The sequence below is a fragment of the Priapulus caudatus genome, unplaced genomic scaffold (genome assembly GCF_000485595.1).
Source record: "Priapulus caudatus unplaced genomic scaffold, Priapulus_caudatus-5.0.1 Scaffold799, whole genome shotgun sequence".
NCBI classification, from domain to species: Eukaryota; Metazoa; Priapulida; class Priapulimorpha; order Priapulimorphida; family Priapulidae; genus Priapulus; species Priapulus caudatus.
Window position 1 is genome coordinate 42,616 of NW_014577860.1, and position 13,013 is coordinate 55,628.

The window sequence follows — 13,013 nt, forward strand, 5'->3', positions numbered from 1 at the left end:
ATGTAAGCGGGCTATAGGCTAGGCTTAGTACTACTACTAGAGGCTGAGTAGAGCTATCACTATCAGTATCAAGGTATCATCACATCAGCTAAAACGAGTATGGCAGTGCATTCACCAGTCAGCTCTCTTGAGGGAATCAACTTGCACGTGAGCAACTTCCAGAAGAAAATGCACGCATGCTTCGTGACAGAACTGGGCCGCGTAGTGAAGGGGTCGCTTGCCTTCGAAATTTGCAACGTCGAACCTACTTTCGAACTTATATATATCAGCCAGCATATTCGCGTGGCCTTCCCTCGAAGCAAGGTGCAATACAGTGTCACCAGTTTTGGTATTTACGCTACTTACAGCTGTCAGCGAAAATGTGGGATTACGTAAAATGTTATCTAAGCCTACGATGTCATTAGCTTGAGCATATTTATTTAGAAAAATTCTGGCTTGCTCTAAATTTGTGGGGGCCGCCATGTCGATGCTGCCTTTTAAACAAGTGATCACTTGCGAGACACCTAATAAGGCGTCTTCTTTTTCTTCGCTATCGGCTTCTTTTTTTCGTCACCTTTTTCTTCTTGGGCGACGTTGCATTTTTCTTCACCAACTTCTTATTCCACTAATTCTTTTTCGTCTCAGTTTTGCTTGATTTTTGTCCACTCACAACTTCATTCTCCTCCTCCTCCTCCTTACTATATCAGTATCACCATAATCAGGATTACCACAATCGTCATTATTGTTGTCATCGTCATTATTATGATTATCATAATCATTACATCATTATTATTATTCTCTTCATTTCATGTAAGTAAATAAATATGTGGATAAATTTAAACTTAATGGTAGAAATTACCACTTGTATATGTGCACTCGTGGTGGAGCGGCAGCCGCCAATTATGGGGTAGGGGAAATATAAAATTGAATAATTTTGCAAGGAATGAACATACAGTAACAAATTACCCCTCAAAATGTTGGTATTTTTGTCCTCTACACTTTAATATCCATCATATGCAAATCTGTACTGTATGTAGGTCAGCAGAGATCAAAGGGTAATGAAATTTGACCCCTGATTAAAATCAGACCCCTGTCAGAAAATGCCCTACAGAATCGTTACCAATGGTTATTTGTTGGTCTGAGTGTGTCTATTCTGAAGCAGAGATGTAGAAGTTGATTTATAGTAAAAAAAAGTTTGCTTTATTTATATTTACGCTATGGTATGCAACGAGTTTTGACATATTCTTAAAAATGCCCTATTTTGGCGCTAAAATAGGCCAAAAATGTAAAAGTGGAATTGCTTGGAATTAGTTGGTGAAATTTGAAAACTAAACCTTCCAAATGGTAATAGACATATTCCTGATACAATTTATACCCCTTTTAATTGAATTTCAAATTCTGAGGTTGGTCCACCTCCTCGACGTTACATTGAAGTAGACGACAATGAATTAAAACAGAAGGCATTCGAGAAGAATCTCATATGGCTCATAACTCGGCTGCATTGTGCAGCAAACCAGACGGTACCCAGTTGGACAGGATTTAACATTCAAGTTCGCAATAAAATTGATGTTACACCAGATGTGGTTGCATGGTACCTGCCGACGATCAATGCCCCCTGCCACACAGCTGTCAACTGTGCATGAGGCCTTGTGCCAGTCACAGCAAATCAGAGCCTCACTAGCCCTTGAAAGTATAGCCGTTATGTTTGATCAAGCACTGTACGCAAAAGCCACAGAGATAATCTGGAAACAGAGGGAGAATTTCTCAAATATTGTTCCTAGGCAGGCGCGGATTTAGATGGGGGCACATCCGGCCCGTGCCCCACCTTTTAAACCCTTAAAAAAAATTAATTACACTGCAACTACCGTAAATAACCGTACTGCCCTCGTAGAGCTGTATATAGGAAAACCTTACCGTGTTGCAAAGAACAGAAGAATCTTGACCTCAATCATAAAATGTCTAGAGATGTGTGGTAGACAAGGGATTGCATTACGTGGTCACCGAGATGATGGCATCGATGTCTCTTCCAATACTAGTAATTTTGGAAACTTCAAAGCCCTGTTGGACATGAGGATTGATGCTGGCGATAAAGAGCCCTCAAACCACCTACAGGATTGCAGTCGAAATGCCAGCTACATATCCAAGACCGCACAGAATGCCCTACTTGATTGTATCAAGAAGCAGGTACAGGACATGATTGCAAATGAAATAGCGTTCATGAGTTTGTACGCCGTATCATAATCATGTGTATGCATGTACTGTTGTACGTGTTAACTGTATGTAGATGTAGGCGCCTACGAGGCTACGTATGTGACAGTAGATTGAGATGTGTGACTGTAAACTGAGTGTTACGTATGTGACTGTAGACTGAGATGTAACAGTAGACTGAGATGTAACAGTAGACTGGGATGCACGTATGTGACAGTAGATTGAGAAGTATGACTGTAAACTGTGATATACGTAGGCTACGTGACTGTAGCCTGAGATTCACGTACGTGACTATAGACTGATATGCACGTATCATGTGACTGTAGATTGAGATGTGCGTATGTGACTGTAGAATGAGATGTGCGTATGTGACTGTAGGTTGAGATGTGTGTATGTCACTGTAGATTGAGATGTGCGTATGTGACTCAGACTGTAGACCGAGATGTACGTACGTGACTAAACTGAGATGTACATACATGTACGTGTGACTGTAGACTGATATACGTATGTGGAAGTGATAACAAGGAATGCACATTTATTGGTTCTTATAATTAGCTCCTCACTTATTGGTTCTTATAATTAGCTCCTCACTTATTGGTTCTTATAATTAGCTCCCACTAGGCCTAGGCTACTTCTTTCTTCGGTGTCCGACATTAGGTTCTGCACACGCACCAAAACTGTGTAGGCCTACGGTTCCGGTTGTCGAATGCCCTCAAACCACTTTTATAGCTTTGACTTTGCATTGAAGAAATAGTGTGTACTGCGTCATCTTATAATATTAGTTGTTGCTGTTTAAATGTTGCTGTTTTTATTAAGTAAACTGAAGGAATGTCTTCATGTCCGCAAATTTAAAAAGGGTAAAATTTAGATCTTTTAGGAAATTGTACCAGAACCGCAAAAAACCAGCTGCAAATATTTACCGGTTTACAATACGCCACAGTCAACTGGCCAAACATTCAACTCCGTGCGGAGCACGGGTATTTGCTAGTATTGTATATTATTGCATCATTTTTATAGTATATTTATTCTGTAATATCACTTACACATGATAGATATGTAAAGGATAGCTGGAGCATGTATACCTTTGCTGCAAAGTGCAGTGGAGTTAATCCATCTCTGGTTTTCACGTCTGGATGAATGTTGCACTTGTCAATGAGCCATGAGACAGATTCAAGGCTTCCTGCCTGCGCAGCCAGATGAATTGCTGCTCTGCCTAATTTATCACAAGTGTCTGCAGCAGCCTATAGAAATTTTTTGGCCACACATGAGGAAAAATGATGACATTCGTTCACTGAAATACCATTTTCAAATCACAATAATCACGTTAATTTACCTTGCAATCAAATACCAGCATTTTTGCTACTGGGACACTGTTTCCTCTAACTGCATCCATCAGGGGTGTGCTGCCACAGCTATCAGCTGAACTGACATCGTAGTGCCCTCTTGTGAGTAGAAGCTGAACTACACCGACTAAACCATGTAGAGCTGAAGTTAAAAACACTGCTTGAAATAAATGTGAAGTTATACTAAGGAAAAAATACTAATTAAAGACAATTACTGATAAAGTAGGTTCAGACAGAAAAAACATGGATGGACAATCAAAAATCCTCCAAGAAACAGTATGAAACATTACCAGATGTTTGACTGATATACATTAGAGAATCATATATCGTTATGCTTTACCTTAGACATTTTTAGCTTGAATAAAGTTTAATAAATCTTATACCCCGTACAGACTGCAAATTTGATATGATATTAAACTGGTGCGCGCCAAATTTTTGCAGTGTGTACACGCTATCCGGCTCAAAATACGCGCTGGCCAGCAGCAATTTGGCCCCGCATATGAAGGAGGGCCAGGCCCATGATAAGTTATCCCACACCAAGCTGTGTATGTACGCAACATGCTGACACAAGACCCTGTGCTAAATCACAATACACATGCGCATAGCCTTATTTAGGTCATGCAATTGTATAATTGCTGTCTGCGGGGTGACGTGGCAAGCTGAACTGAGAACTGATGACTCATTTAATGTAGGAACAAAATTGCAGTCTGTAGGCTACGATTTGGAACACACCTGGAGTTTAATACCATATCAAATTTTGCAGTCTGTACGGGGAATTATTGAAGATACAGCGACCTGCAGTGTGTAAAGGTGTGCGGTCATTGTTACTGGCTGTCATCCAGATATCCGGAAACTGGTCAAGCAGATATTTCACCATGGCTGCATCACCTTGTCTGCATACATAAAATTTATCTTCAACTTATCAGAACAAATTCTGAAAAATGGCTTAATGAGATATGTCTAACAGGGGGAGTTTATGTGACTAAATCTGTTATGCACACAGATTTTATTAATAAAACTTCATGATTTATTTCATGTATACCTGCATGCAATATGGAATGCATTCCATCCATCCATGTTCCGCAGTAGTGGATTTGCTCCGTGCATGAGTAAGCAACGTGCAACAGCAATGTTTCCATTCTTCGCACAGGCAAGCATTAAGGGAGTCCTGCAAAGAATTAAGAGGCTGCATGTAACTCCAAGTATCAATAATGTATTACAAGACAGAATTATTCTTTGTAATTGTATTATTCCCAGAATTGCTTCCAGCTAGCTACATATTGGCATTTCATCAAATGTAACACATAACAGTACTATGGATTAATGTGAAAAACAATCTATCTGAATTGATTATTGATGATAGACCAGCTTGCCTTTTTGTACTGTGCACAAATTTGGTGAATCAAACCAGCAGCAAATTATGCAAAGGAATAACAGGTATTTCTTTACCCCTGTTGTAATAACAGACAGAGGGAAGGGCCACATGGGTAGAATTAAACAGGCAGGTAAAACTCATAAAGATAGAGTGTGCTGGAGTGAGGCCAAGTACCATTGTAACTGCAATGTTAGTGATATATTCCTGATCCTGGTGAAAAAGGCTACTCTGACCCCCCTAAAAAAAGCCTACCAACCTACCCAAACTTTCCAGCCTGGGTCGGTGAGGGCAAACAAATATTTTTTTAATTGTGGCCACGAAGTATGCACTATTACTTTATCACATCACTGTATAGTGTATATAAACTGTATATATATATATATATATATATCCCTAATCTTAAAGGGGTTTCATGCTTATTTTCCCACGTTTTTACCGACTTCATCGTCAAATTTTGGCATAGATGAAAACAAAAGTACATGTTATTGAGCTTATTTTGCACCTTTATTTTGTTTGCAGCATCCTATAGAAAAATGTGGGCACACCTGAGAAAAAAGTTGTCGCTGCCTAGTATCACTCCACAAAATACACCTACATAAATGCGACAACATGCCGAAAAGCCTCCGACTCAACACAATACAACACTAAATAGTTATAAACTGATGTCATTACAAGGTAGGCAAAAAATAAAAGTACAAAATGAGCTCAAGAACACATACATTTTTGTTTTTATTTATACCAAAATTTGAAGTGGAAAATTGGTAAAAAGGTGGGAAAATATGTGTCACTCAAAATTAAACTCCTTTGAGAGTAATTATTCCTGATATAATATATATATATATATATATATATCAAGCTTGTCACAGACTTTTAAAGTAGCAGGCTAAACTACCAAAGTAGGCGGCTGTCTGCTGCCGTAGGTAGCAGCCAAGCAGCCCAGCTGCAAGGGAGCTGGTTCGGAAGGGGTGGCCCCCGTCAAAATTAGGGGGGGGGTCCAGGGCAACAGCAGTTTTTTACCAGCCTTCACAAAAAAAAATTTTTTTTAAATAAAGATGACTGTTTCACTGACTCTTGCTTGTCCAAACAAGTGCCGCAGAGCGACAGCGCTCACCTGACGGCAGGTGTTCTGATGCTAAACTCACTGGCAAACGAATAAAGAGCACCCTCACATCACCGCATTCGCGCTCAGAGCATATATCTAGGATACTACTAATACAGATCTAAAATCTATAATAGCTAGGCTTTGCTATACCGGTAGTACAGTAATAAAGATATACAGCTGTGTAACTGTAATAAGACTTCGCTATATTAACATGTTATCATGGATATGCGTCGAGCGCGAGCGTAGGAGGGGGCAGGTGGAGGGGGCTCTAATAGCAAAAGCAGTTGCCGCGAGATGGCGCGTGCAAGTGTCATCAATAATCAAAGATGGCATCACCCTTCGTGCGTGATAACCTCACTGCATTGAGTTGCTGAAATCCAAGTATATTCAGGCAGGCAAGAATTTCGTTCAGCTGTCAGTTAACACATCTGCATTGCAGGTTGCCAGGCAGTAATTATGATTAGAATAGTGCCAGTTCACCCCCATGCATGCGTAATGGGCTCCCCCATGTTTTTGCCTACACACGCAAGCATTCAGGGTTCATTACAGTGTGCTAATACAAGTAAAAAAAGGTCCAAAAGGTGCTAATCAGGGTGCTAATACAGACTGCTTTAGAAAATAATATGATTTAAGGAGCATAAACCTTGTTCAACAAACATTTGCCTTTGCAATTGACAATGCAACTGTAGCCTCACATCCACAATAGCAAAAGCAGTTCAGTCCTTGTTAACAGTCAACAAATCCATGTTTAACCCTCCACCGGAGGGTCAAAAGGTTATCAGACACTTACTCTTCGCACGTCAGTGGAGAGCACATGTCATGGTCCTTTCAATAAAGTGACAAAAATGGTAGGTCAGCGCTGAAACAAAAAAGTTTTTCACTCTGTCCAATAGGCCATGTCCTCAGAAAATGTCTGATATCTTACCTTTCCCCCACTGCCCTTTGACACATGACCTCCAATTTCGCACTGGTGATGGGTTTCCTGCCCATCACACTCTACACCAAATATTAAGAGCATATGTCGAGCGTTAAGATTTGTGCCGCAATTCCGTATTTCCTCCTATACCTTAAGTTAAGGGGGAAATATTCCCCCTCCGTTTACACATCTTGACCTTTGACCATGACCAGCCGAAAAAATACACGGGAGCGACGAGCGATTTCGCTCCCGTCAGCTTTCAAAGCGCTCTGGTAACAACAATTACGAGAGCGAAAATTTTGGAAGATACGAGAAAAAATCGCTCCCGTGCCGCCGCAGCGTTAGAAATTAGTTCCGACCCCGAGGCCCGAGCCCACCAAGTTTTTGCTCGGGCATTAACAATAAGTTTTTATATCGCAGGGGTTAATTATCGTGGGGAGTGAGGGCACGACCAGTTACACCAGACACGCACGTAACCAAAGCTGAATTCGTCACTGATTTGTAGAAAGTGAACTATTTTTATTCATTTAGATATCTAGAAGCAATGTAAACTGTATATACTTAAAAAGATTCTAGGCACTTGTAACTTTGCGGATGTGCGGCAGCATTGATCTATGCATGGGGGTACCGTGGACTGGGGAGGAGAAAAACGAAAGTAAAACCTTACCCAGAAGCTCCCGGCATTCCTAGAGATTCCAGTACAAGTCTTTGTTAACATACTCAAAGTAACTAAAAACTCTCTCTGAAGTTCTGAACTTGCTCAGTCGATGTAAAAATAAAGTTGAAAGATGAAAAGAAATAAAGTAAAAAAAGAAACTTGAAAATAACCATACCATCATTACCATGATTATAAATTCTTGATTTCCTGTCTTTGTCATGTTACTGACTATGTGTACTGTGTAGTGCTGTCTGTCTGTGTGAATGAAATGAATAAGAATGTGATTGGTTTCTTAGTCGAGTGAAATGAGATGAAAAAAATGTGATCGAATGTAATTTGTTGACGATTTCTTAACACTGATAGTCTGATACTGGTGCTGAGTGCTGAATGCTGATGAATGATATTAATTAGAGTCAGTGCATCAAAATTATGAAAATTTTAACAAAATCATGCTATGAAAAAGTAGCTCTGGCCAAGCCTAAAATAGCTCCCGTAAAAAAATTACGAGAGCTCTTTTTTTCATACAAAATCAAAAAAGAGCTCTCGTAAAAAAAAAAGTAATTTTTAGCTGCCATTGACCCCCAAATTTGTCTTTCTCACTGAGTTCTTTTCACGATCCCCCCCCCCCGACGTCCTGAATATCGTGACCGTACGTCGAGCGGTTAAGATTTGTGCCCAATTGTTGACGGACGGACGGACGTCGTCGGATGAGCTAAAAATGCAGGTACTCGCTAACAGTAACACAGCTGAAACGCACCGGCTCATAGGGCTGGTGTTTTACCAATGTTACTGCGCCTCAAATAATTTGCCGCATATTGCCGGTGCTAATTTTGCGCCCTGACAATGTTGAAAGTGATAAATAATAATACGACCACCGCCAGTGGGCGAAACATGTTATGAGGGGTGCGAAAGAGATGGAAGCAACCGGTAACCTACCAGAAATTTGGCTAATTAAGATGCATTCCGGGAGCCTCACTTTCATGCACAACATTTCTGTTTCCGGCTCCCTTGTTTAAATTCTGACTTATCAATTCTCATATTTGCTCGCTATAAAAAAAATGGTCCAGCAATTCAACCGGGGTGGTCGCTCAAAGGCTATGCAGTGTTCGAAATAAGGGGAAAAAATTGCTTGTCGGACGGACAAGCTACAAGAAATTTTTGCTTGTCCTGATTAATAACATAGAAATATACTAAATATGTTGTACATTTAATCAAATTAAACGTTAGACCCAATATCGTACTTTGTAACTTTAATACAGTTCACCAACAGTTCACATTAAACCAGAAGTGACGAATATCGTCAGGTTGTATCTAAAAGACAAATCGAAAATACGAAACGGACTGCAAAAATGGCGGCGGCCAGCGATGGTAGAACATGATGAAAAAATTGCTCTAAAAAGCTGATTGTCCAGCGGACAAGCTACTGGACAGGTCTACTTGTCCTCCGTGGAAATCGACAAGGGCGGACAAACGGATAGCCCTTATTTCGAACACTGCTATGCCTTACTATATATTATATTAATAAGCGATCAGTAGATTAATTGCGCTGCGCAACTGAGAATGCGCAGCGCAATCTCGAGATTGCAGTACAGTCTGCCGATCGGTAGATTGCGCAGCGCAAACATAGGAAGATCACGCGCAACATATTTATACTCATTCAGTCATTGCAGCTCTTCAAATCAATCATCACATTAGCTCTAGTACTATAGCCCGCTTACATTAACTGCCGCTGGGCTATAGAACGACCCATAGGCATGCGATGGACCAACTTATCCCCGATTATATCCGGCTATAAAACGTCTGCTGGTAGGCAATTAATGCCTCTTATCCGAAGTGAATATGTCTTAAGTTATATCAGGCTACTAAAATTGAACCTCTAACTATCGTTGCAATGGTATACTTGCGGTATTTCTTGTGACAAAACATTCGATTTGCGAACCTTCAAACGGCCATTTCTGGCGGCGCTGCAGCAGCGCAGACAGCGGGAACTATGTATATCCGCACGTGGAGGGTGGGAGGGTTGGGTGGTTGTGGACAAAAACATTGTTGTTGTCAAGTAACAAATTAACGACAAGAGATTGTAATATTAGTTTTGTCATGAAAGATGAACAAATTACTATATTAATTTGTTACTTGACAAACAACGTTTTTGTCCACAACCAACACAACCCGCCCACCCCTCCACGTGCGGAAATACAATAGTTCCCGCTGACTGGCTGAGTAAGTTGGTCCCGAGCATTCGTAATGGCTGATGCTATAGCCCAGCGGCAGTTAATGTAAGCGGGCTATAGTACTAGAGCTATCAAGTATCATCACATCAGCTAAAACGAGTATGGCAGTGCATTCACCAGTCAGCTCTCTTGAGGGAATCAACTTGCACGTGAGCAACTTCCAGAAGAAAATGCACGCATGCTTCGTGACAGAACTGGGCGCGTAGTGAAGGGGTCGCTTGCCTTCGAAATTTGCAACGTCGAACCTACTTTCGAACTTATATATATCGCCAGCATATTCGCGTGGCCTTCCCTCGAAGCAATGTGCAATACAGTGTCACCAGTTTTGCGTATTTACGCTACTTACAGCTGTCAGCGAAAATGTGGGATTACGTAAAATGTTATCTAAGCCTACAATGTCATTGCTTGAGCATATTTATTTAGAAAAATTCTGGCTTGCTCTAAATTTGTGGGGGCCGCCATGTCGATTGCATGCGGTGCGGTGATGGCCTTTTACAAAAAGTGATCACTTGCGAGACACCTAATAAGGCGTCTTCTTTTTCTTCGCCATCGGCTTCTTTTTTCGTCACCTTTTTCTTCTTGGGCGACGTTGCATTTTTCTTCACCAACTTGTTATTCCACTAATTCTTTTTCGTCTCAGTTTTGTGATTTTTGTCCACTCACAACTTCATTCTCCTCCTCCTCCTCCTTACTATCTGTATCACCACAATCGTCATCATCATCATCGTCATTATTGTTGTCATCGTCATCATCATGATCATCATAATCATTACATCATTATTATTATTCTCTTCATTTCATGTAATTAAATAAATATGTGGATAAATTTAAACTTAATGGTAGAAATTGCCACTTGTATATGTGCACTCGTGGTGGAGCGGCAGGCGCCAATTATGGGGTAGAGAAATATAAAATTGAATAATTTTGCAAGGAATTAACATACAGTGACAAATTACCCCTCAAAATGTTGGTATTTTTGTCCTCTACACTTTAATATCCATCATATGCAAATCTGTTGTGTATGTAGGTCAGCAGAGGTCAAAGGGTAATGAAATTTGACCCCTGATTAAAATCGGATCCCTGTCAGAAAATGCCCTACAGAATCGTTTACCAATGGTATTTGTTGGTCTGAGTGTGTCTATTCTGAAGCAGAGATGTAGAAGTAATTTATAGTAAAAAAAAGTTTGCTTATTTTTATTTACGCTATGGTATGCAACAAGTTTTGACATATTCTTAAAAATGCCCTATTGCGCTAAAATAGCCAAAATGTAAAAGTGGAATTGCTTGGAATTAGTTGGTGAAATTTGAAAACTAAACCTTTCAAATGGTAATAGACATATTCCTGATACAATTTATACCCCTTTTATTTGAATTTCAAATTCTGAGGTTGGCTCACCTCCTCGACGTTACATTGAAATAGACGACAATGAATTAAAACAGAAGGCATTCGAGAAGAATCTCATATGGCTCATAACCGGCTGCATTGTGCAGCAAACCAGACGGTACCCAGTTGGACAGGATTTAACATTCAATTCGCAATAAAATTGATGTTACACCAGATGTGGTTGCATGGTACCTGCCGACGATCAATGCCCCCTGCCACACAGCTGTCAACTGTGCATAGGCCTTGTGCCAGTCACAGCAAATCAGAGCCTCACTAGCCCTTGAAAGTATAGCCGTTATGTTTGATCAAGCACTGTACGCAAAAGCCACAGAGATAATCTGGAAACAGAGGGAGAATTTCTCAAATATTGTTCCTAGGCAGGGGCGGATTTAGATGGGGGCACATCCGGCCCGTGCCCCACCTTTTAAAACCTTAAAAAAAATTAATTACACTGCAACTACCGTAAATAACCGTAGGCCTACTGCCCTCATGAGCTGTATATAGGAAAACCTTACCGTTGTGCAAAGAACAGAAGAATCTTGACTCAATCATAAAATGTCTAGAGATGTGTGGTAGACAAGGGATTGCATTACGTGGTCACCGAGATGTGGCATCGATGTCTCTTCCAATACTAGTAATTTTGGAAACTTTAAAGCCCTGTTGGACATGAGGATTGATGCTGGCGATAAAGAGCCCTCAAACCACCTACAGGATTGCAGTCGAAATGCCAGCTACATATCCAAGACCGCACAGAATGCCCTACTTGATTGTATCAAGAAGCAGGTACAGGACATGATTGTAAATGAAATCAACAGTCAAGATGAAGGTGCCCTGTACGGGATCAACTGGTGCTGATGAGGTGGCTGATGTAATTAAGCCAGTGGGAGCAGCTAGGGATACTTGTGCGATATGTCAAGGATGGAAAACCTGTTGAGCGCTTTCTGCAGTTTGTGCCTTGTGTTAAAGTAACGGAAAGTGCCATTTGCGAAGAACTTGTTTCAACATTGAAAGATCTAGGTCTGAATCCAGTTAACTGCCGATCACAAATATACGATGGTGCTGCAAATATGGCAGGCTGCAATAAGGGGCTGGCAGCAAAGTTCAAAGAGGAGGCACCTTATGCACACTACTTTCATTGTGCGAGCCACGTTTTGAACTTAGTCATAACAAAGTCATCAAAAGTTCGAGAGATTACGTGCATGTTTAGCACTTTGCGTGCAGTTGTTGTATTCTTCAGAGGTTCTCCTAAAAGACAGAGATGTCTAGAGAACGTAATGACACAAATAACCCTGAAGAGAGAGGAAGACAAATTGCAGGCAATTAAGATGACAATTGTCATCTTAATTGCCTGCAATTTGTCTTCATCTGCTTGTGTCTGCTTTTGTCTTCATCTGCTTCATCTGCTTGTCTTCATCTGCATTGTGCTTGCATCTGATTTCACAGAGACTCTTTATCTTTAAAGATAAAGAGTCTCTGTGAAACCAGATGGGTTGAAAGGCAACAGGTCTTTGAAGACTTTCATATCACGTATGAGGCTGTTCTAGGTACCTTGGATAAAATTCAGTCGGAAGAGGAATGGGAACGAGACACGTACTGTCAGCCAAGCAAGTGGTTTAGCTACCAGTATATCTAATTCTGTGTTCATTGCAGCCTTCCAGGTGTGTCGTTTCATCTTTGGGTTTACCAAAGGTCTCAGCTGTCTACTTCAAGGAAGCAGCAAAGACATCCTTGAAGCATACCAGGATGTAAAGATTGTCAAGGATGAGCTCTCTGAGATAAGGACCAACAGTAAACCAGAGTTTGACATGAATGTGTAC

The 13,013-nt window shown here is 40.7% G+C and overlaps 1 protein-coding gene across 1 annotated transcript in view; it reads right to left on the reverse strand.

Annotated features, from left to right (window-relative positions):
* The window catches only part of LOC106813610 (ankyrin repeat domain-containing protein 16-like), a gene marked incomplete at its 5' end in the record, with an annotated part of 13,232 nt that extends 3,087 nt beyond the window's left edge, over positions 1–10,145 (reverse strand). The window contains 7 exon segments of the mRNA XM_014817793.1: positions 3,270–3,428; positions 3,521–3,672; positions 4,326–4,423; positions 4,573–4,698; positions 9,930–10,014; positions 10,017–10,064; positions 10,067–10,145. Coding sequence (XP_014673279.1) covers positions 3,270–3,428; positions 3,521–3,672; positions 4,326–4,423; positions 4,573–4,698; positions 9,930–10,014; positions 10,017–10,064; positions 10,067–10,145 — 747 coding nt within the window.
* Positions 10,146–13,013: the final 2,868 nt, after the last annotated feature.